This window comes from Talpa europaea (assembly GCF_964194135.1).
Source record: "Talpa europaea genome assembly, chromosome: 15".
NCBI lineage: Eukaryota > Metazoa > Chordata > Mammalia > Eulipotyphla > Talpidae > Talpa > Talpa europaea.
This window is the reverse complement of record NC_140083.1, coordinates 55,662,722-55,686,441: the sequence shown is the minus strand read 5'-3', so window position 1 is coordinate 55,686,441 and position 23,720 is coordinate 55,662,722. Positions and strand designations below refer to the sequence as shown.

General features: G+C 37.2%; 1 protein-coding gene across 10 annotated transcripts in view; it reads right to left on the bottom strand.

Moving 5' to 3' along the window:
- The window catches only part of ABCC9 (ATP binding cassette subfamily C member 9), a gene marked incomplete at its 3' end in the record, with an annotated part of 106,915 nt that overhangs the window by 362 nt on the left and 82,833 nt on the right, over positions 1-23,720 (bottom strand). For 6 of the 10 annotated variants that reach the window (XM_084255499.1, XM_084255495.1, XM_084255501.1 and 3 more), the window contains 10 exons: positions 20,767-20,869; positions 12,627-12,728; positions 11,990-12,110; positions 10,370-10,500; positions 9,554-9,632; positions 7,703-7,811; positions 6,134-6,237; positions 4,934-5,067; positions 3,790-3,852; positions 3,128-3,265 (listed from right to left, as the gene is read on the bottom strand). In XM_084255499.1, the coding sequence (XP_084111625.1) occupies positions 3,128-3,265; positions 3,790-3,852; positions 4,934-5,067; positions 6,134-6,237; positions 7,703-7,811; positions 9,554-9,632; positions 10,370-10,500; positions 11,990-12,110; positions 12,627-12,728; positions 20,767-20,869 (1,084 nt within the window). Of the gene's footprint in view, positions 1-3,127; positions 3,266-3,789; positions 3,853-4,933; positions 5,068-6,133; positions 6,238-7,702; positions 7,812-9,553; positions 9,633-10,369; positions 10,501-11,989; positions 12,111-12,626; positions 12,729-20,766; positions 20,870-23,720 lie in introns of those variants that run through there. The other 4 variants (XM_084255498.1, XM_084255493.1, XM_084255500.1 and 1 more) reach the window with 1 other exon arrangement.

The following is a 23,720-nucleotide window of genomic DNA, read 5'->3' as shown; positions in this document are numbered from 1 at the left end:
CTAATCAATGTTTGCAACTAATTGAATTATATGAGAAGCCATCATGAACCAGGGAGTTACAGTTTGGTCTAGACTAAGACGTAGTCTTCTGTAGAGTCCACACACTTCTGTGGGCTAACCCATTTTAAAGAATCCCATAGAGAGGATTTTGATTCTGGGAAGACAATAAGGAAGTCCATTCCGGCATGCAGTATTAAAGAATTATCCAGCACTTTGGACGTGCCCTCTTTTAGTCTTTAGAGATCAAGATTACTTGTTCATTTTTCAATGTGGCACCCTTTGGAGAAAAGCTTTGGCATTAGTGCTCCACAAACATACTTGTTAATCATAGAACATCCCTTAAATGTGGGTGTTACCTCTCTCAATGGTGGACCTTAGAGGTTTGTAGAGAAAAAGCAAAATCAGGAGGTCAATAATATTAAGTAACAGAACTAGCATTAAAATAGGGTTCATTGACCTCAAAGTGTGAGATGTTTCCACCCTGAAGTATTTCTAACTCAGAATTGTTCATGCACATTATTAGTGCTATGGTTAAGATCACAGGCTCTGAAATTAGATGAGGCTGGTATTTCTATTCACCACCTGTTAGTTGTGCAATCTTGACCAACAAACTTAGCTTTCATATGCCTCAAGTTTCACACCTGTAAAATGATGGTAATAATACCATCTGCCTTGGAGAACAGTGGTGAGGATCAAAGAGATAATCCATGTAAAAAACTCAGCACCTTGTCTGACACAAGAATAAATACATAAATAAGGAAGTGAAATTTGCTTTAATATAGTTCAATCTAATATACCCAAAATGTTGCTTTATCAATAGGTAGCCAATCTAAAAATCATAGTCATGTGGCACTTAAGATGGGGATATAGGTTCTGAGAAATGCCTTGTTAGGTAATTTTTGTGGTTGTGCAGAGTCCTAAAGTTTAATTACACAATCCTAGTTGTTATTGCCTACTGTGACCACCTTTATATATGAGACTTGTCTTGATGGAAACATATTTAAGTAACACATGACTGTGTGTATTAGCTCTTTTATGGTCCTCTGCAACTCTAAGTCTTTGAATTCCAGAGTGTATCTCACATTTACAACCCCTCTTAATTTGGGCGATCTGCATTTCAAGTGCACAGTAGTATCATTTGGCTTGGAGGTACTATCTTGGATGTGGACCATGCAGGTCAGGACACCAGCTGAAGGGAGAACCAGGGTGGAAACACCATCTGTTCAGTTGATACAGTTTTCCCACTTGGCTTCTCCTAACAACCCAAAGTCCAACCTAAAGGACTCCCCAGGGGCAAAGGTCTGTCTTGGTCCCTGGACCCTACAAAAAGCAAGAGGTCAGACATGGGACTCACATCCAGAGTGGGAAAAGGACATGTATATGGAGTGTGAGTAAGATGCTGGCTTAGAACATGCACTACTATTGCCAACCTCCATAGACAGACCTCTCGATATTTACTGAATATTGGTAACAAATTTATATATCTAAAACTCATCAAAATTTGGAGGATATCTTTATCTTGGAGAAAGAAATGCACATTTATTTAGAAAAAGTAAACTTTATATTAAAGGACTTTTTAATATCTTGTGCATTTTCCCTTGCAAAAAAATCAGTTTTTCAATAACAATATCATAGATTTCTAAAAAGGAACTTGACCTCTAGATCCATAAATAGAGTATTATAAACATTGCCTTGATATGGTAAAATGTTTATTTTTAAAAATGAAAACACACAAAATCTTGGTAAACAGAAATAAATATATCTGGCATTTCATTAATTCAGAATTTTTTTTTTATAAAGTATACAATTGCAATAGCATTGATGACATTTCCTAAATGCTCTGGAAAAATGAATCAAGAGTGATTATTAAAACCATTTTAATAATCACTTTCATAATTAAATAGCATGCATTATTTGGTATAGGAGGACTTCTTTTTAGAAGCCAGAGAAAGTTGTTATTCCATAATTTTCAGAGTTAGCAAAATGAACACAATAAATTTTGGGGGGAAGGAAAAATAGTTCCTCTTAACTATTGTGGGTCTTCCCAAGCTAGGGGCACCTCACCACCTATGAGCCTTTTAGGAGGAGTTAGCCCCATGGTAATTAACCCTCCCCCACAGCTTTATGTTGAGGGGGAAGAACTCTAAGGTATCCTAGTGGCCACCATAGCATTTGTGATCTTGAAGTGAAGAGTGGATAAAAGAGATTTCTATAGAAAAGTATATGTAGGAGAATAGGAATTGGGTGAGAAAACCGTTTTAAAGATAAAAATTATACTCTAATAATCTTCCAATTGTAGACTAGATAAAATTATACAACCATGCCATGCTTCCTGTAAAATGGAGAAAACTTGTCTTGAGTAGGAAAGAGTCTGTTTCCCATCCCACACCTCCTCTGGCTGCCCATCTAGGGGCAACAGAAAGTTATTTTTCTTCCAAAATATCTCCCTATTTTGTCCAGTGAGAATATTCTTGAAAATATGAGAGAACCACTTTTCAAGTTAGCCATCTGTCTTACCTACTGAATCATTCACCTGTTAGTGTGAATCAGATGACTGTGCTCCAGGGCAGAAGGAACTAGATAGTTCACTGGGAAAGTAAAAGGAAGTATTTTTTCTCTAACACACTTCGCAGAAGGTGAGGAGTTATTTCCCGCCACCTTGAAAAACCTGCAATTTAAATGGTGCTTTTTCTCCCATGCATTTTTCGCAAAAATGTAAACATAAGCAAGTACTAAATTCCCACTGCTCAACTGTTAAGTAATTAAGATAAACTATGCACTCTTTAAGCAGGCAAGGAACATGGCTAGTCTGTTTAAAGACAATTGTGAAATATCCTCAAGGAATAGTGGGACTGGTCCTTACGATAGACTTGAGTTTGGTGCTTAGGCTTTTGTTACATGCCTCCTGTCTTGTCTGTATACATTTGAAAATACACACACGTGCTCCCTCAGTGTTGAGTGTAACTGAAGCACCTGGTGGAAATGGTGGGTGAAATAGCCCCCCACCCAGGGTTAGTTCCCTCCCCACACCCTACCCCTCCCATCACTGCATTAGCCTTGCCTTAGGAGAGGCTCCTGCTAAGATAGCTACCAGAGAATGGCAAACTGGCACAGTAGCTCATGATGTCTACTTGTGGGTCATCACCAAAGTGGAAAAGAGGCCATTCTTGAGGGCGAGCAAGTTTGGAACAGTATCACACTCCACTAAAATACCCTCAGAAAAGACTAAAACAAGGCCTGCATCCATAATGGAAGAGACACGATGCTGGAGAGAAAAGAAAAACGGAAAGAGAATCAGCAAGAGGTAAAATGTCCAAGTGACTCATTTTGTCCAAAGTTTTTGTTAAACATTAGGCCTAAATGTGAGCAAGAATTCATTCATCTGCAAAGAGGAACTACCCAATTCTATTTTAATTAAGCCATCGCATGAATTATAGATGTAAGCAATTCTTCAGTTTGGGGCTACCTGTTGAAAATAGAATTACCATCTGTATTTGGTGACAAAGCCACAGGTCATGACCTGCTGGGGTCCTTCCATTTGTGATGTCCTATGATTAGAACTTAGGAGAGCTATGTAGAGCAGACAGTTTAGGTAAAAAACAATGTAAAGGATTTGAGAGCATAGCTTGTCTTTTTTTTTTTATTTCCCCCCTCTTTTTTGCACAGATATAAAAACAAGAGCAGAAAACCAGAATTAAATTTAAGTAAGCATATTTTAAGTGGTCAAAGACTATTGAATCTCAGAACCAAAACCAAAGAGGAGTAAGACAGCCCCACCTCCATACTTACAGCTATCGTCACGACGGTGCGGTCTGCAAATGCTGTCATTACCACTTTCTGCAGAATGTTTTCCTATCCAAAAAAAAAAAAAAAAAAAAAAGTGAGTTTTCTTTGGACTTTATCTTGCTGTAACATTTGTCCACGAAAACCAATGCTTCACATGCTCAACCCCTCCTGAGAACGTCCACTCCTAAAATCTGCCTGCTAATTTATCATTTTATTCTCATCACCCCCCCACCTCTAATGAGAGGTACTATCTTTATAACCCCCAACATTATAAAATCTTAGTTTGATGTAGTTATGTTTACTTTGAGAAGGATATATAACTTTGTGGGGGGGTACTCTAATTGATTTAATACATGGGTTACATGGATTACCCTCATGCACATGAAATATACATAGAAATATCAGATTAGAATCTTCATATATAATTGGTTTTTAATAATCTTAAAATTGTTTCAATTTTTTGGATAGTCTAAATTCTAAAGCAAGAAAACACCATAAGGTTGTAGATATTTTCTATTTTGGTCCTTACTAATGCTAAACTTTTACTTCTGGTTAACTTTTGTAAGAGCAACATTAATTGCTAGCTCATACTGTGTGTGGTTTAATGTGATATTTCCCCGTCAACCACAGATTCATCTTTAGACCAGACAGATTCATCTCTGGACATATTTGAGGCTTTTAAATCATTTCTTTCAAAAGGCAAAGTTTCTGGTTTGTTACCATGAATTCATATAGATGACCACTATTAATTCTTGTGAAATCTTCAAATTGCTTTAGAAAAAATTGGTTGTGGTTACAAACATATTCTATTAAATACAGACTGGCATACTTAGTTTTGAAATGCAGGGTATTATACCTGAATACAGTATAGTACTCTCATCAACTGAGTCGGAATTTTACCATTTGGGGAATTATCAAAAAGTGGTGGCAAGTTTATATTGTTTCTTCCCAGTAGGAACTGCTTGAAAGTCACATCTCCTTTTTTTGTAATTCTCAATGTATTTTCATCAGTTGATCAAGGAGATGAATAAGAAGTTGCTCAAAATAATAGTACTGAGGAATCAAATACACTGGGGAGAAACAAATTATATGCTTCATGTGCATGACTGTAACCCATGTGTTTAAAAAGCCTGGATAATGCACTCACAGTGGCCATGTCAATGGAAGCTGTGGCCTCATCCATGATGAGAATGCTGCTTTTGCGGACAAAGGCTCGAGCAAGGCAGAACAGCTGTCTCTGTCCAACACTAAAATTCTCTCCACCTTCAGTGACCACCGCATCTAAATCAGAGAATCAAAGTGAGAAGTTCATGAAAGAGAATGTTACTAAGCAACTTTCCCGGCAAAGCAGTGAAAAACCCAAGCATGTCCTTTGTGAGCACACTGGATATTATTTTGTACTGTTGCAAGGATTTCAGCTTGGAAAGGCAATGAGGAATTTTACTTTGGGATAATGAATGTGTTCCTGCGCAATCCCATTTTTGACCAGAGATGGTTATGTATCTCCTTATGGTAGGATATAGAGCTATTGAGCTTTTTGAAGACTGGAAGATCTAGAATTATTTAATAAAATTAGCTAAGGCCCAGAGAGATGAAGTGGCTTGGTAGTGATCACACAGCGAATTTGCAGTAGAGCTAGATCACAATATTCTATTTGTTAACATCAATACGTGTTCTTTTTTCCACTATATCACCCACCAGACTGCACTCCAAGTGGATGAACACTTGCCTACTCCTAAGTGGCATCCCAGTGTATTCTTTGAACCTCAGCTTCTTTAATCTGCTTATCCATTTACTAAAAGTAAATGATCATATAGCTCAAGAGAATAGAATGACCATAGAAAAAACTCTGATTAAAGTGACTTTGGCCACCAGTGGAACATAGAATGCAATATTGTAAGGTTCTTCCTCTTGCACTGCATGCAAAATCATTAGAATTTGAAGTAGTGACCTTTAGGAAACTACTTTAAATAGAAGGGAATTTAGTATTAGAATTATGTGATTCTAGCAAAAAATGTAGACATATGTATGTGCATATCAAAAATAAGCATGTTGTTGGGCCTCCCCGGTGGTACAGCGGTTAAGTGCTGGCTTGCGAAGCTGCCCACAGCCTCTGCAGCACCAGTTCAATCCCTGGCCATGGGGCGAGGGTCCAACATGGCGTGCAGACCTCTCCTGCCGCCTGCTGCTCCCCTCAGCAGTGTACTTCGTCACTCTGCCTGTTCTGCTCTCCGCTCTGGTGAATTCTCTCACCCTTCCCACTTCTGACTGTACCCCAGTGCTTGTATAAATAAGTAAATATTAAAAAAACAAAAACAAAAACAAGTTAGTTGTTTAGAAAACATACCTAAACCTCCTGGTAGGGATTTGACCATATTCTTCAACTGAGCAATTTCTAGGGCTTCCCAGAGTCTGTCATCTGTGCATTTGCACTCTGGATCTAAATTAAATCTGTAGGAAAAAATTCGTCAAGAAAAAACTTTTTTTTTACATATTTCATATTTTACATATTATATATTTGCTTATTACTATTCTTGCCTTAAAACACATACTTTATTTGTTATGTTTACTATTATATCCTTGGGGCTCAGGATAAGAGTAGGTATTCAAATTCATGCTTGATGAATGAATGAACTTAATATTAATAAAAATGATTTTTGACAATATACTTACTAAGTTTACATTAAGTGTATGCATGCTAGGATATAAAATAAGTATTCTTTTTTTTAAAGATTTATTTATTTATACTAGTACCAGGGTACAGGCCAGATGTGCAGAAGGGTGAGAGGATTCACTAGAGACAAAGTGGGGAACAAGAACAGGCAGACTGCTGAAATAAATTGCTGAGGGGAGCAGCGGGTGAGACAGGAGAGGTCTGCTGTGTCATGTGGGTATCTCGCTGGCTGGCCGGGATGGAATCCACACTGCAGAGGCTGCGGACAGCTTCACAGCACTGTGCTCAACTGCCTGCCCCACCATGGAAGCCTAAAATAAGTATTCTGTTCAGTGCAATTTGATTAGTGTCTAGCAAAACAATCCTACATGAATATGCCAATCTATATGGGAACATACTGTATTTACTTGAGCTGCACCAAACACAGTGGTGATACTCATAATAAATATATTCTGAGGTATATTGTTAAATTACGTGATATAGCCACAACTTTTCATTAAATTTACAGCTGAATATATAAGTGACCTAACATAGTTTTCTTCTCAAGACAAGGAGTATTTAGTCAAAGGAAGTGACAAATACTTCAAGTTGAGGGAGGGGGGGTGAGCAGAATAAGGGAGGTGATCTGGTGGATGCCATGGTGAGTGTTGCTGTGAGAAAAATTTTATTGGTATTGCAGTACCAATATACTTTTAATAAGTATATGAACTTGACCAGGTTACAGCTTTTCTGAGGTTCAAAAATCCCCTAGTGGGGATAATAATACATGTACTAGAATAATGCTTTGGGGAGTTATGAGGCAGTATGTTTAAAGCACTCAGTAGATAGTAAATACCTCCGTTCTTTTTTGTCTCATGGCAAGGCACAAACCAGGCATGGAGAAGGTTGTAACAGCTTCTTAAATGCTGTCTTGGCTGAAAGAAAAGTTGTGAGGGATCTCCATATCTGCTGCCACCAAGTCAGACATAGAAGACTTAGGCAAGGCGGCTGTACAGAAGAATGTGTGGTTTTTGTAGAATTTGACTGAAAAGGAACAGTTCTTGGAGCTACAAGATTGGATTCTACAGGTTTCTTTATTTAGCTACTATAGGGTTTCCCAAGCCAAATTGTTGGACAGAATATTGGATGGTGTCATCTTAATAATGCCCCTTCACACCTATCTGAAAACAGTTCTGAGCCAAACCCTCCTAAGAGCCAAAATGGTCAGTCCTGAGGCTCAAAGGCTCCTGCTGAACACCTTACCTAATGGAACCGCTGAACAGTATTGGGTCCTGAAGAATAATTGAGAGTCTAGAACGAAGTGTGTGCAGTGGTAGTTTTGAAATGTCTATCCCATCAATGACAATCTTTCCTGTTAAAAAAATACCAAATTATAGACATGCAGTAAAATCCCAATTGAAAAAAAATCTTAAATTCAAAGTTCTTTTTAAATTCAGGGTTGAAATTCCGAAGATAAAATTTTCCATTTAAGCATTAAAAATATGCATCTTTAAGAAAAACATACATTTTGGTGATATTTTCTTAATGTATTTTCTCTTAGAGGGGTTTTCTGTTTTTATTCAGTTAAAGTAGTTTATACAAGCTGAAACTACATTGCCCTTAACTGGTCCTCTTCCTTCCAATTGCCTTTATCCTGGTTTCCTGCTTAATTTTCCTTCACAGGACATTCTGTTACTTATCTTTTAAAAATATCTCTCTATCCAATAGACTATAAACTTCTTAAAGACAGGGATTCCTGCCTCTTATTCATTCCTGTATTGACTGAATAACACAGTGTCTTACCAATGTCACAAGTAATTTCTGTTATATAGACATCAGGTTTTAATTAAGTTCCTTATATTCTATGTAGACTTATAGGCTAGTGCAATCTTGATGTCTTTTTTCAACTTTATAGATTTTAGATCATATTTTGCTAAGACCATATTGCCCTGTGAAACAAGCAAGAATGGCAGTTGATGTATCTTTTGCTTGTTAGATTTGCATAAACTTTTAGGAATACTATATTATCTATTAAAGTCTTCATAACCTTCTGCTATTAAAAAGAGAGTCATTGATAGTGCACATAGGCCTGAAACCAGGTTTCTAAATTCAAGAAAATCAGGATAATTTTTTTAATGTAGCATGTCAATTACTTTTGGATCATGTAATTGACTTTTAAAGGTTTTTGGTGGGATTAGTGTTAACATGTCTGTGTATTATTATGAATCATGGAAGAAAGAGCCAGCTGCTAAGTTAGTGGCATATTCTACCCTGTACCTGAATCTAAAATCCCAAAAAGATTGCACTACCACAGTTCAATTTTTTTTGTTCATAAACTGATCTCTTATCTCAGAGAGCTACTGTTTAAATACTATAAACCATCAAGCAAAAAAAAAAAAACAAAAAAACCAGGTATAATGCTATCATCATCAATCATTACAGATAATAATAGCAAGCACTTTGTTGATAGTCAGGCACATTGCTGCATCCCCTTATAGTCATGATGACTTATATGCTGGCCTATTTATAGTCCACTTGATAGACTACATAATATGACATACTTTTCTAAAGCAAAGGCTATTAATAATTTTGTGGATGAACAAATATTTTTGTAGTTGTAAAATGTATTTGTCATGTTACAGCCAAGGCTGTCTTCTCACAGAAAGTTCATCATTAAACCATGTAATTAAGAAGATGAGGAGGGTCATACTCCCAATTAAAAATGACGATGGTGTATCTCCTTGTACTTTTTTCCTTTGATGGAAAGAGATACATTTGTCTTAGGGAAGCAAGAAAACGTTCCTCTCTCGTCCTCTTGAAAAGCCACCTCCATTTATTGCTATTCAAAGTGGGTGGTCTTGTTTTCATTTTACTAGAAAATTAAAATGTTTAGCAACAATCTCAAGAGCTAAGTTTTGGGTTAATGATTTTATTTCCTCAATTTTATGTGTTTTTTTTTTACTTGTGGATTGTTTATTGGGGTTACCTGCCAGCAACCATGGATTGGAGGACACAAAGTCCTTATAAATATTTGACTTAATTTCTGCAGTATTAGATAAGTTCATACTGCTTTTAAAGCACAGACCAATGAAAAAGATGTGATTATTAACTCACCATCAAATATGTCAACCATTCTGAAGAAAGCCAGAGATAGTGATGACTTTCCACTGCCAGTGCGACCACATATGCCAACCTAAAAAAATCATCTGTCACTCAGAAGAGGTCTCAAACAAAGGCAGAAAATGGGCAGACATGTTTCTATTTAGATAAGATACCATAGTAAAACTGCAATTCTATTTAAAGAACTACTCTGAAATCATTATTCTCTTCTTAGAATTCCCTTATGTATTAGTATTAAACTTAAAGAGTTCTTACCAAGTCTTCAATGCTTCATTCTAACTTTTCTGTGCTTGTGTTGTTTTTCCTTTGTGGCTTAACTTTTGCATTTTATATACTACTGATCTAATGAATAACTATTCCCTTTTATTTTGGAAGTGGTGATCTGATAATGAAAATTAGAATAAGTCCAATATCATTGTACATACTGTTCCTTCTATAATAACTAAGATTGTTTTGGGACTAAAACAAATGCAAGGTTTCTCAAGGAGCTATCTGAGATGGTGAGGATGCAGAAGATTGTGTAACTTTTGAAAATCTATGTCTATTGTAGATGTTCCTGATCTTCAGGGGAAATTAATGAATGGCAATATGAGTTAGACATATTACATATTATATTTTATCAAGTTAGAGTGTATGTATTTTATCCAGTTTCTATCTCTTCCTTTTCCCTTTTATGTAGATAATTTGACTTGTCATGTTGAGTGAACTCAGAATATGTTGGGCTGGGAAGTCTGAAGGGTTCAGGTGGTAATGGAGTGGTTCCAGCTGAGCTACTGTATGAAACCGATAAAATGACAGTGAGTTTTGTACCTTTTGCCCAGGTTTGATGTAAGCTTTGACATGTTTAAGAACAGGTTTCAGATTATTTTCATATCTGACACACAGATCATGAATCTTGATCTCCCCTTCTTGTGGCCAGTGTTCTGGGACTTGAGAAGGATCTGGAGTTGGAGTAGGGAATGGGGGAGAGAGAAACAAAACTTATAATTTTTTCTCTACATTTAAGTAATCCTGCACCACTTTTATTTTAAAATTACCTCCAGAGTAAAGTCCTCTGGATTAAGGATTTTTAAAATGTCTTTTAAATTTTTGTTTTGGAGCATTAACCAGCTCTAAACTATCTCCATGTCAGCCAAGTTCCTCATAACCCAATTTAAATAACTGGTTATCTTGTAACAAAATATTCTTTACATTCCCTCAATTCTATCTACAGTAGTTCACTTGTGAACTGGTTCCTTTGTTCCATCAGTTGGTCATCAAACATTTGAGTGTTTACAATGTAAAGGTGCTGCTGGACTATGGGGAGACTCCAGGTGCTCATACTGTGTGCTGGGGAGCAGATCAGTAAATCAGTATCCATAGCTTTGCAGGGAGAGTCACAGAAAGGATGTCAACCCACATGTGCTGAGAGCATAGACAGTGACAACCTGAGCATTCCAGGATGGTTTCAGGAAAAGACAGTGCCTTATATGAATCTGTTTTCCCCCGACCATTATCCCTTATACTCCTTTGATTCTTTCCTTCTTAACCTTAACTTCGTTAATTAGTGCCTGCTAGTTTTTATAAGTATTTTGTTTTCCAAATTGTACTCTATGGAATTGGCCAATATTTGTCTTTGTCATTCAGACTTGCTTTAGTATGCATAATTCCCTTGAATTCCTTCCATTATGCTAATAAATGGCAACATTTCATCTTTCCTTATGGCTGAATAGTATTCCATTGTGTATACGTAACACATCTTCTTGATTTAATTCTCTATCAGTGAGTACTTAGTTGGTTTCCAAGTCCTAGATATGGTCAATAATGCTACAACAAACATTGTATTTATTACCTAGTATACTATTTATAGCATATTATACAGTATATATAGTATACTATATGTAGTATATTACTTGAGTTTGGGTAAGTATCCTAAAGTGGGATTGATGGTATTTCCCCAAGATGAATGTTAAAGGATGAGAGATGAGGAAATTTGTTTGATATATACATGGAAGGAAAAGATGAAAAGAAAGCATCACATGTTGGTGTGGTGGTGTGCAGAGAGATGCGACTAGGCAGGTGGGCAAAGATTGACTAATGAAGAGTCTAAAGGTTTTAACTAAGTTACCTGGATTTTGACCTTGAAAATCTGGATAGCTATGAGATAAACAAATACATCTAAGCATGATATTTGCATTTTAGATAATTCTGTCCTCGACATTGATTTTCCTGCCAGTTTTTTTCTAGTAAAGTGGAGTATCTCAGTATTTTGGTATCCATGTCTCTTGATATTTAAATTAATAAGGTCTTGAGTAAGAGAATGCATTAGTTCAGAATTTAGATTGAGCAGAGATTCTCTTGAAATACAAAACAAAAGCAATGACATTGTGTCTGTCACTCACTCAAATATTAAACTACTACTACTTCTAACAATAACATTTAGAACAATACCCATGGTGCCTTCATAGTTCTCAGACTCCATAGTCAAGAAACTGTTCACTTTCTTCACTGCCCCCATCTGGACCTCCAGGTCAGCCAAGTTCCTCACAACCCAATTCAAATAATTGGTTATCTGTCAGGTGACAAAAAAAAATTAAGACTTTTAAATCAGAGTAGCAATTTTTATAATCATTGGCTATTTGGGGATTGGACGACTTGAACAGTTACTGTTTATCATGTGGCAACAACTCCTAAATGCCATAGGCTGTCAAGAACCAGAGAAGAGACTGTGGAATAAAGTGGACAAAGAAGGTGTTAGCTCTTCAAGAGCCCCCAAATGTCACTGCTTTGTGACCTGTCTTATGACATCCCCACACAAGGGGTAACTTGCATGTACCCTCTTACCTAACTTACATTCACATTCACTTTTGTGTCCTGAAAGGGGACGCTCTGACCACAGGGTTTGAGGAATTTTAAAATATTGGTTCACAATATCAGAAATGAATCCAAATCTATGGGTCCAAATCTATTTGCAAAATGTTATCTTGTTAAGAATTTCAAACTTCTCTAACAGCCATGAACAAGAGTGGTTAATAAATACTGAGGGTACCTCCTTCATGGAAAGAGAGATTTGTTCATCCACACCTACCGTGAGTGCATACAGAAGCCCTAAGCCCACCAGTCCAGAAGAGGAAGACCCTCTAATGGATGCAATAGAGGCAGTGAGGACAATACAAGCTCCTAGATAGTCCTAAAAAAGGAAAAAAAAGTGTTAAGATATTTTTCCTAAGTTCTTAAGCCAAAGATCCCAATCAAATAGCAAGGTGATCCCAGAGAACACACAGTACTCAGAATGACACTCACACGATTAGTGCTGGAATGGGAGTAATAACAAGGCTCTCACATCAACTTCAGAACATAGTTAAGATACCTTGCCAGAAGTTAAACTCATCTGTGGCACAAGCAGGATTAGAAAGAGGAATTTGTGTTTCTTCCCCCACTCCCCCACCCTTCTACTGCACTGTGTTTTCCACACAAGATCTTAAGATGACTTAATCTTCTGCCTTAAATTTCCTGCATGCTTACTATGCTTAACCCCGCTGTGTTCAAGGCCCCTGCAGACATTTACTTCTGGTGAACTTGTTGGGATTTTTATCTGAACTTTGTCATCTCTCTGTGCTCATAGTCTGTGGTATTAAGTCTATAAACAAAGGGTTACATTTTTCTCCTACATAAGAAGGTTGCAAAATGTCTAACTGTATGACTCGGTGATAAGCATTTTTGCAAAATTTTAAAAATTCACCAAGGCCTGCTTCAAACTCAAAGGAGAGACAGGAGGCATTTGCTCATTTTACGGCTTTCTTAGTTATTTTGTGAGTCAAAAAAGTAATCTTAAATTTATGCTGATGAATCACATATCCCAGAAATACATAGAGTTTAGGTATGAACAATTTCTAGACTTATCTGCAGCCTTATCTCATTGGTGTCAATCTTCTCTTGGTAGATTAATCTGATTCTTAAACAAAAAACAAAACAAAAAAAACTAGTACTAGGTAATAAGATTTTAATGACAGTAATGGAGTGTTTAAAATGTTGAAGTCGAAGTTTCTGAAACCAGCTTTCACATGTACTTTCCCGCCTTTTTAAGAAAATAGCTCCAAAGATCAAACTGTTGGTGAAAAATAAGTGATCCCAGCCTTTGAGTCAGAGTTGTGGGTACAAATGTTAACTTGTCACTTGCTGGTCATTGGGAGAACGATCTCAACTACTTTGTGGTTCTGTTTCTTTTTAGGAAATAGGTATGATACCTAATTTCCAACATTTTGATAGGAAAAAGAATTTAAATATCAGTTAACTTACCCCACCCTCCGTTCATACATAAAGATCTTTTTATCCCTGGATGATTCTCAAATATTCCAAGCAAGCTTAAAGGTTTGTGTGTTTCATAACATATCAAGGGTTAAATAGGCACTAAAATTTATTTATTTTTCTATGTATTTTATACTATTTTATTCATTTTTATTTTGTCTTACTTAGTTTACACTTAAAAACAATATATGCAAGTGGAAAACATTCTATCAGACTAAAGGGAGTTCAGCTACACTAAAATTTAAATCCATATTGATTTCTATGCTCTTAAAAGGAGAAATCACGGAGAGTTCACTTCTTATATCCTGCTACTTTACTGAACTGGTTGATTATTTTGAGTAGTTTTTCCATGGAGTTTTTAGGGTTCTCTATGTATATTATCATCTGCAAATAGTGATGGTTTTACTACTTCTTTCCCTATCTGGGAGAGTTCACTTCTTGAGCACTAGGTTCCACAGAAGCAATAAATATTTTATTGATAGCTCCTTCTGATTTAACAACTTGTCATGCCCTAATCAGACAGTTCTTTCTCTTTTCCCCATTTTTGAAGCCACAACTTTATCGAAGCAGAATCTAACTGGTCTAGGCTGCTCTCTTATATTTTATAAATGCCAGCACAATGTGAAAATACTTCTAAAATATTTATAGCAATATGAATTTTCCTTTCATTCCTTTTGAGTAAAGTTAATACTTTGGATGTTATAAATTTGTAATTTCCATATTATCTTTTCTAAAAAGACTCCTAAAAAGTTTGTGACAAGTTCCAGAATACTAAAAAGCAACATACTAAAAGCAAGGTCCTCTGGCTTGATATAAGGGAAAACACCAATTGGCTGCTTAGAAATTTCTGTGGGCAATATATACCTTAAGGACTTGAAGTAAGAGACTTCTTTTATTAATTTCTATTCTCCCACTGCCCTCACTGGTAAGAAGAACCTCATTCATTCATTTACTCGCACATCATTTTAAGAGTAAAAGTTTATATAACTTACCTCTTTAGAATCATCACTGCCTTCCTATTTTGCTTACAATAAATACACACTCTGATGAGTTACATAGCATTATAGGATTCTAGAGCCTGTCCACTCTGACCTCATCTGGAATTCCTTGTCTGCTCCTTCACTCATCCTCATCATGGAAACATACCGCCTTTGTTCTGCCAATGACTCTGCTTGAAATGCTGTCCCACAGGTCTGTGTTCTCCTCACCCTTTAAAAGTCAACTCAAATATCTCTTTGGAAAGGCCTTCCTTTCTTGGCCCTGACCCCAGATTGGAGCTGTTCTCCATCCCACTGTCCTGTTTCATTTTCCTCTATGCATTTAGAACTATCTGTCATTCAAATCTAGGTTCCATGAACAGGATTGCCTGAATTTTTGCCACTCTGATCTCCGACAAAAGGAATAATGCTAAACACACTGTAAAGATGCAGTAATTCTTTATGGAATAGACGTCCTTTCATAAAACATTCACTGAGTTTTTCTATGAGCCAAATATCTTCTAAGTTAGGACTTTTCTTCATGTTACTCAGGATTAATATGAAACATTTATTCACCAACCCCCTTTCCAGACATGTAGCTCAACATGTAAGATTATAAGGATGCATATTTTGATAAGATGGGAAAACTCCAATACCAAGTTGCTTTATCTTTTAATTACCTGCTTAGAATTCTAACATGACTGCTAGTTTTGCTATGCATAAGTGTTAAGAGGTTAATTGCTTTTTTAATGTGAAAAGCACACTTAGACCATGAACTTCATCATTCAGTTCCAAGTAATTTTTTTTTTTACTGTCTCAGTTATGGTAGAAAACTGATAAAATGCTGTGTTCTGTGTTAGAGAGCAGATACAAATAGAACTAGGACAAAAACCACAGCTGAGATACCAAAACAAAATAATCATTGAATTCAAGTAAATGGAAATTAAGCAGTAGGCCTAACATAAATATTATAAAGGAAATACAAATACAGTCTGTATTTAAATTTCTATGTGCCCATCCTCTGCTGTTAAATTTAGTTTAACGTGGAATCTTTATGCTCCATGTTGGGCTCTGGATTTACCGTTACATAGAACTAAATGACAATTCAATTAGATGGTAATTTTAACTATTTTCTAATGAATTAAAATAGTAATTTGGAAGAAAGGAATGTAGCCTTATCCTGGGAATAGAGCCAAAAAGGTAAGTGAAAACAGAAAAAAGGGGGAGACTAATGTTTTCAAAACTGCTTATGACATTTTCTGTGAGATCATTAGACATTATTATTTTAATTATTAGTTTAGTAAGTCAAGTGAGCCAAAATTTATGAAGTCATACAAATTTTTTTTGATACCTTAGCAATAAGGAATGGCTTTCTGAAATACATTCATAGCAAAGTTTGCAGGGGATAAACCTATTCTCAAAATGTACAATCTATTCAAACAGATATGGGAGCCAGTATGTCTACAATTTAGATCTACTGCAGAGGTATTGATCATAATCCTTATTTTATTCCTTTTCTTACCAACTTGTCAGCACACTCATGGGTTATTACCATTGCTTGAAATATCTTTTCTAAGGAATTAAAAAATTTGGGGAATGTTCTTCATTAGAATTTGATCTGCTTAAAAAAAAGGAAGCTCTGTTGTACACAGTGGTTATCTAGAAATTTCAAAGCAAAATCACCAATTCCAGTCACTTCCCTTCAATACTGTAAGAGTGTAGAAGGGCCCAACTGATCATATCAGAGCTTATATTAGCTCCCTATTTCCCACTTTATCATTAAACTTCACAAGTTTCATGAATCACAAATCAAAGTGACCATAAACTTACACATTCTTTAAATTCCTCTGCAAATATGGGGACCAAAAAAATGGCTTAAAGGCAACAAATTAAGAAAGGAGAAGAAAATGGTCTGATAATTTGCACAAAGGAGAAGCATTCATTCCCCTGCAAAGGCTTTACAATCAATTCAATGCATATACCAGTGGTCAACACCAGAAAATGGTCTGACATACTCCACTTCAGAAGTAGAGCCTACCAAGTAGGTGAACTGCCCCACTGTCAAAGAGGTTCCAGCCACAGGACACTTCGTTAAGATAAATTATATCCTCCATCAAGTTTGTAAATTCACCATTCCCCCTAAAAGGGAATGCATTTGATAACCATATCAAAATAAAGGCTGCTTGTCAGATTTCCAGTGATTCCATGACTACATCCATCCATCTGTATGTGGGACTAAGAGTGCAATTGTAACTTTCTATGAAACAGATCTGGAAATGCTTAATGACAATAGAATCTCTTTCCTTTATGTCACCCTCAGAAATACATGTCTCTCATGCCACTGAGTGTCTGGGAGAATATGCGAGGGTCTCCAGATCACAACATGAGCACCCCATTTATAAGGGAGTTACAAGCGGGCTCTGTGCTCTTTCACCAAATATACTCGGGAGCATGCTCACCCCCAGGCCTATTTTCACTTTAGCCTATTGATTGTAAAGACTTAGCTTTTGGCTTCTTGATGTGAGTTTTCTTTTATCCTTTTACCACACAGCAAGACAAAGCCTTGGAAAGACAGCCTTTAGATAGAGTTACACAATTTTCGCAAATGGAAACACCAATGCCAAAGAACTGGAATTGTTTAGTGCAGAGGGATTAAGAGAGAACACTGTGCTGAACACAAAAACGTAAGCTGCATTCAAAGCTCAGGTTTCAGGGACACACCAGACACCATTGGGCCCCCTCACCTGGCACCCAGCGCAAAATGGTGCCTATGCATCAGAGCAACCCGGGTGGTCTGTCTGGCTTTCCTTCTGGAGTGGTGAATTTACAAACTTGGAGGATACAATTTATCCTAACAAAGTGTCCTGTGGCTGGGACCTCTGACAGTGGGGCAATTCACCTATGTAGTAGGTTCTAGTTCTGAAGTTGAATGTCTCAGAGACTGAAATTTTCCACTTGCCAAGGGAGCTTACTCTTCAGACCCTGTCTTCGATTTCAGTGTGTTGTGACTTACCGCCTCCTCTCCTCCCCCACACTTGAAAACGAATATGAAGGGCAGGACTAAATCTTCCATAGGGAAAACTGTTTATCCTGGGAAAGGAATCACTTGTGACTGTCCTAATTCTTACTTAACAGGACCAGGAAAAGATATAAAAGTCCTATTCAGAAATCGTAGGTAAAAAAAATTTGACATCAGATCTTCCCAAATTCAACAAAAGGTGTTCCTTCTTTGTTCCCTTTCCTTTTCCTAGATTTTACATCCATAAAACTCAGCAGCATTGCTTGGGAAAGCTAGAATTTGGAATGAAGAGAAAGGGATGAGTAACAGGGCCACAGAAAGTGATATGTCTTCTGCTCTTTCTCTTCATCACAGTGCTGAGTCTGTGAATGAGAGTTGGTGAAATCCCAGATCTGCATCAGGAATTCCTACGTGACTCTCTGCTTCCCTCTTTGTTTCTGTACTGGCAGCCCAAGAATATCTGCTATAAGCAGAGACTCTTGTTAATTTACTGAATAGTTTGGCAAAGACTTGGGAAAGGAGGGGGTTGTGTTGATAATGTGGATAAGATCAATGCAGATTCACTGGGCCAGCTAGAAGTTTCCATTACTTATTCTGCCTTGTAAGTCATTTAAAAAAATATGTCCAGCTGTGGGGCTCTGAGAACAGTTCACACCCTAGTCTCCAAGGTCCTGTATCTCAACTTTCATATTTACATAGTCATTTATTTCAGATTGAAATTGTGTCTCCAGCGATGTAGACATCTTCACAGAAACACAGTAGTCATGAGGTCATTTTTATGTGTGTGACTGGAGAAAGGTTATTTCCTAATAAGTGCCATCTACTTAATTTCTTCTCTACTACCACTGGGGCTTATGATTAAAGCATTTAATTCAAATACACCTGTCCTAATGAGGACTCTCACTGGTTTTAAGTTAGATCCTGGGATCAAGTAGAGGGTGTGTGTGTAGTGTGTGTTCAAAAACAACCCTATTCACACAAAAATATTAGCAACAAATCATACAAAGAGGACTTTGGCCCATGACTGGTGTGAGAAAATTATACTTAGAATTTTGCATTTATGTTTCTTACCAAAATTTACCTTTGCTCATAGAAATAGAGACTAAAAGATTCCTTAATTACTTGCATTGATCTTTAAGAGCACAGTCTTGTAATGAGAGGTAGACAGCAATCTCTTAGAAGGATTATAGCACAAAAAAAAAATACTAACAAATGTATAATAAGTTAAAAATGGCAGATTCTTTACTTGCTGTTTTAAATGCCAATGCTTTCTTTAGGATCATACTTGATGACCCAGAGTTCTTTTACATACAAACAAATTCTACCATCTTTTCACAGGGGCTAAAATAATGAATTGTGAGTCAAAGGAAACTAGCCCATTCTGAATCTGGCTACTGTTCTTTCTTGGCAGTCTAAAGACTGTAATATCTTGTCTCTGGCTATGAAAACAGAACATACGGTTTGCTTGAAAATTCTTGTTCAACACTTGTCCATTAACCTGACCTTAGGAAGTGCTTATGAGCAGTAACAGGAGTCCAGGGAGACATGCACTTCAAGTCCAGAGTAAACACTTGAACTTCAAGTTTAGAGAAATCACATACAGAAGTAACTATTATACTATCATGTTTCCCTTTGATTTTGGGACATTCTTTCATTAAGCTATTTCATCAATTCTAATATTCAGATATGGTGTATTTTCAAACTTAGAGAAAACAGATCTAAACAAACAAGCTTAAAACAAGGATTTAGGGTCTGGATAGAATGTAGGAATAATATTTTGGTTTTATCCTAAATCCTAAACAACACTGTACCTTCCTTCATGCTATCTATAAGCAACTCAGGGGAAATACTGCCCTGTTTCCTCCTAATCCCCACAACACCTCTGGAAGGAATTTACCAACCAATACTTCCATCTATAATTGTGATGTTGCTAAATAATTTCTAATAGCCAGAGAATCTAAACTAGTGAGAAATCATGACAGCTAGAGATCACAGGGAAGGTGGGGGAGGGAGAAGTCTACGACTCCATTTCAATCTGTGTTTCTCCATCAGCAACTGAGATTTCAACTGGTGCGCCTTCATTTCTGCTTCATCAAATCCCCTTTACTATCTCTCATCTCCTGGCTGCTGAGTTTTGAAGGAAGTCTTTTGGTAGGGATGCTTTTATTAATCAGTAGGGCAGAGTTTCTTATAATAGTTAAGATAACTTCCTGTTCCTTTTCACAAATAGATGGACAATTTAATGTATATAAATATATATATTAAGACTCCATTCATTAATATCAAAGTTACCCTTTTCTTGCTATAGATTATGTAAACTGGTCCGCGGGTGATTTATGAACCATTGACCATCACAGGTACCTTTTCCATTTGTTCATCCATCCATTCAAAAGACATTATTGAGTGCATTCCAGTTGGTCAACTAGGGGATTCATATTATTAGTTCTGACACCACCATTACATTCATATTTTTACTCCTAAGTTATAGATGAAGAACTAGGACTCAAGTTAACTTGCAAGACCAAAATCTGTCTGATGCCAAAGCATATGCTTGCTTTTCCATTTCATTCAAGCCCTGCCTGGTTCAGTGAAGGAAATAAGTACATCTGCTCACTTGTCAAATTTGCTCTTTTGAAAAAATTTGAAGTTATACAAATATTTACCATTCCATTAACTTATGTAATCTAGAGACTAATGAACACAAAATGAATTTTTGCTTTTTGGGCTATTTGTCATGCCATTAGCGAAAACATTAGGACAAATTTCATGCGTAACATAAATAAACCTGAGCTATTTAAAGTCCAGAAAATGCAAAGTTGGTGCTGAATCTCAGTGAAAGACTAAATTTTACAACTGTCTCCCTCTTTGCATCAGGCCTAACTGCTCTGTTTGGTTTCCATTTCGAAATCATGAGATGAACGTACCGTTCTGACCTCTAGCCATCTGTTGGCAGCTGAGAGAAATAAGTAGGCAATGTTGTTTGTGTCTGTCAGTTCCAGCATGCGTTGCTTAAATCTGGTTTCATGCCTGCAGAAAATAAAAATATTATGATGTTAGCCACACAACAGGAGAAATAATAAAAAACAGTCACACTTACTACTACACTATTTATTCAACATAGTGACAAAGTGATGGGATGGAATGCCTAGTAAGTGAACTCCTAGTTTAAAATAAAGATTGCTCACAACTGCAGCCAGTGTTTTCTTCCTTTCTCAAACCTCTGCTGCAACAAGGAACCATTCTGATGGCGAAGTCTTACTGAAGATCAGTTCATAAATTTCCACATAATAATTGCAGCCACGAGAACAAAGCATGGCTTGCATTGCAGAAGTCAGAATAAGCTGTAACTTGCGACATTTTCTAACTACTTCTCAGTGTATTTACTTTGCTTTTCAAAATGGCATGATTGCAATTGGGTGGAAGGTGATGGAAGAGACCCAGTGAAGGCAGGAAAATGTTCTTGCAACAGGCAAATATATAGTTGAAATTTTCTGTTTGCTTGGTGTTTCTGAGAACCAAATAAGGAAAGTGAGGTAAAAAGGAATACAGGGGGATCCTTGAAAATGGCAGGTGCAGCAAAGGGGCTCTCCAACACAGAGTAATTGCTCTCTGACCAAATTAAGTTTAATCTTGGTCAGAGAGCAGTTACTTTCTAAATCATAAAGAGTCTCTTCATTTTTCTTGAATAACAGAAACAATGGAAAGCTGGATAATATAACTAAAATAACTGGTTTAAAGGTTGAAGGAAATGCCAGATCAAAATGTGCCTTGTTCACGCTGCCATCTTGGTTTGCCTGACACAGTCCATTCGTGTATGCTTCTTTTATGCAAGGAATGGCCAGATTTCATCTGATGGCCCAGTGATTCCTTTTTGATAAGACTGCCTCAAGTTCCCCCAGAGCTTTGATTTTGTAAAACTTTATAATAAACCATCACTTATGTCAAAAAATGAAGACATCCTGGGCGGGGTGTTCATTTGGCCTATGAAATCATCCATACAGGCCAATATAAAGCAGATACTTGATATCCGTCCAATCAATCTGATCATTCCAATATGACAAACCAGCTATATCAGATAATTGAGTCCGACAGCAACATCTGATCTACAATAATCAAAGGAATCGGTAGTTGGAGCCAAATAATTACTTCACTTTGCGTTTCGTAGCTTTGACCCAGATGTCACACACAGAAGGACCTGTGAACCAGCAAACTAGTGGGGTGGGGACTGAGCAGTCCTCGGAGCATGAGCACCCTTTCAGATGAAGAGTGAAAAGTTAAATGCTAACAGGGCTCAAGGTGGAATAGCCTTTATTGAGAGAGTGGATATGATCTGGAAAAAGACCTATACAGTAAGGGCTGTTCTTTCTGTAGCTGCAGTGCTAGGTAGGTTTTCATCATCCATTCTCTTGGAAACATTTGGTAAGTGGTTGTAATTGTATGGGAAATATAAAAATAAAATTTAAATTAAAAAAAAAAAACCTCATGGGGGATGTAGACAAGGAGGACATGCATTTCTTTCTGATGAAAATTTATCTAGAATTTGGTAGAGCATAGATCCTGATCATAATTAGTGTGAAATGCCTAAATAACACTAAATTTAAAATTATGTGTAAATACACTAAAATTGATAAAAATAAACAAAAAACTGGCAGAGAAAAAAAAAGAATATACACACAAACATCCTCTGCTCTTGAGGAGCCCATTGTTTGGCGCAAGAGGGACATATGGTGTTAACAAGGACAGAGCATGCAGCACAGAAGCTAGTTTTAACAGCCATAGACAAACTGCTACATAAACACAGCGGGGATGGTCCACACAGACCAGAGGATCCAGACGGCAGGAAATGTGGTGTATGGTGGGAAGCAAAGACTGAAGTTTTCGTAGGGAATGGGAAGGTGATCTGAATGGGGGTTTATGGGGTGAGCTGAATTTTTCATGTAAACCTGGGCGGAGGAAGCACTCAAAGAAGACACACAGCAAAGACACAAAGATTAGAAACTCCACATGTCCAGGGCTCCGGACGGGGCCCTCTCCTAGAAAAAAAGGTGGTGATGGGGAAAGTGGAAATGGGGCCACCTGGACCCCAACCCGTGGGCCCCATCTGAGATGGACCTCAGACACTCTTCTGATAGTGTTTTGTCTGATCTCGTTTATTCCTCCTATAGCTTTGGGATATCATTTCAGACAAACTTTTAAAGAGTTGGTAAATGGGGCCTCCCCTGGTAGCGCAGAGGTTGAGCGCTGGGCTGTGAGGCTGCCAGCAGCCTCTGCAGCGCTGGTTCGTTCCCCGGCCCCCCGCAGTGAGGGTCCCACAAAAAAAAAAAAAAAAAGAGTTGGTAAATGTTGCTGGCAACAGCCTGAAGCAGCAGTGAGAGGGGAGGGGTGGAAATGCAGTGAACATTCTTTCTGTGTGTTTCTCTTTGGCAAGAAACCTTCTGTTTTCCTAATGGAAACTTTGACACACTCAGTCTGTATCTTTTCATCCACATCCAGCTCATCTTCTGAACATTCTTAGACCTTTATTCTGTCAGACAAAAAAATAGGAAAGGTCACTGAAATCTCAGTCTAATTTAACTGTGATACTTTCGTGGTAAACTACTTGAGGGAGTTCACTGCTACATGTGAGTACACCATGAACCCTGAGTACAGGGGAGGAAAAGCAGCTAATCAGTAAATACTAACTTTCCAAAAGAGCTCAAGACTCTGGGGAATCCGTGTAGCTGGAAGAAAGGAATAAATGGACAGAATAGAATGTGTCTGAATTCTTCACCACCAGTACCAAACAGAGATTCTGGAATCTAATCCAGGCTAGTAGGTTCATCCGTACAATTCCTAACTCCCTTTGGTTTAAAAATGCTATTATTTGTAGTATTTACAA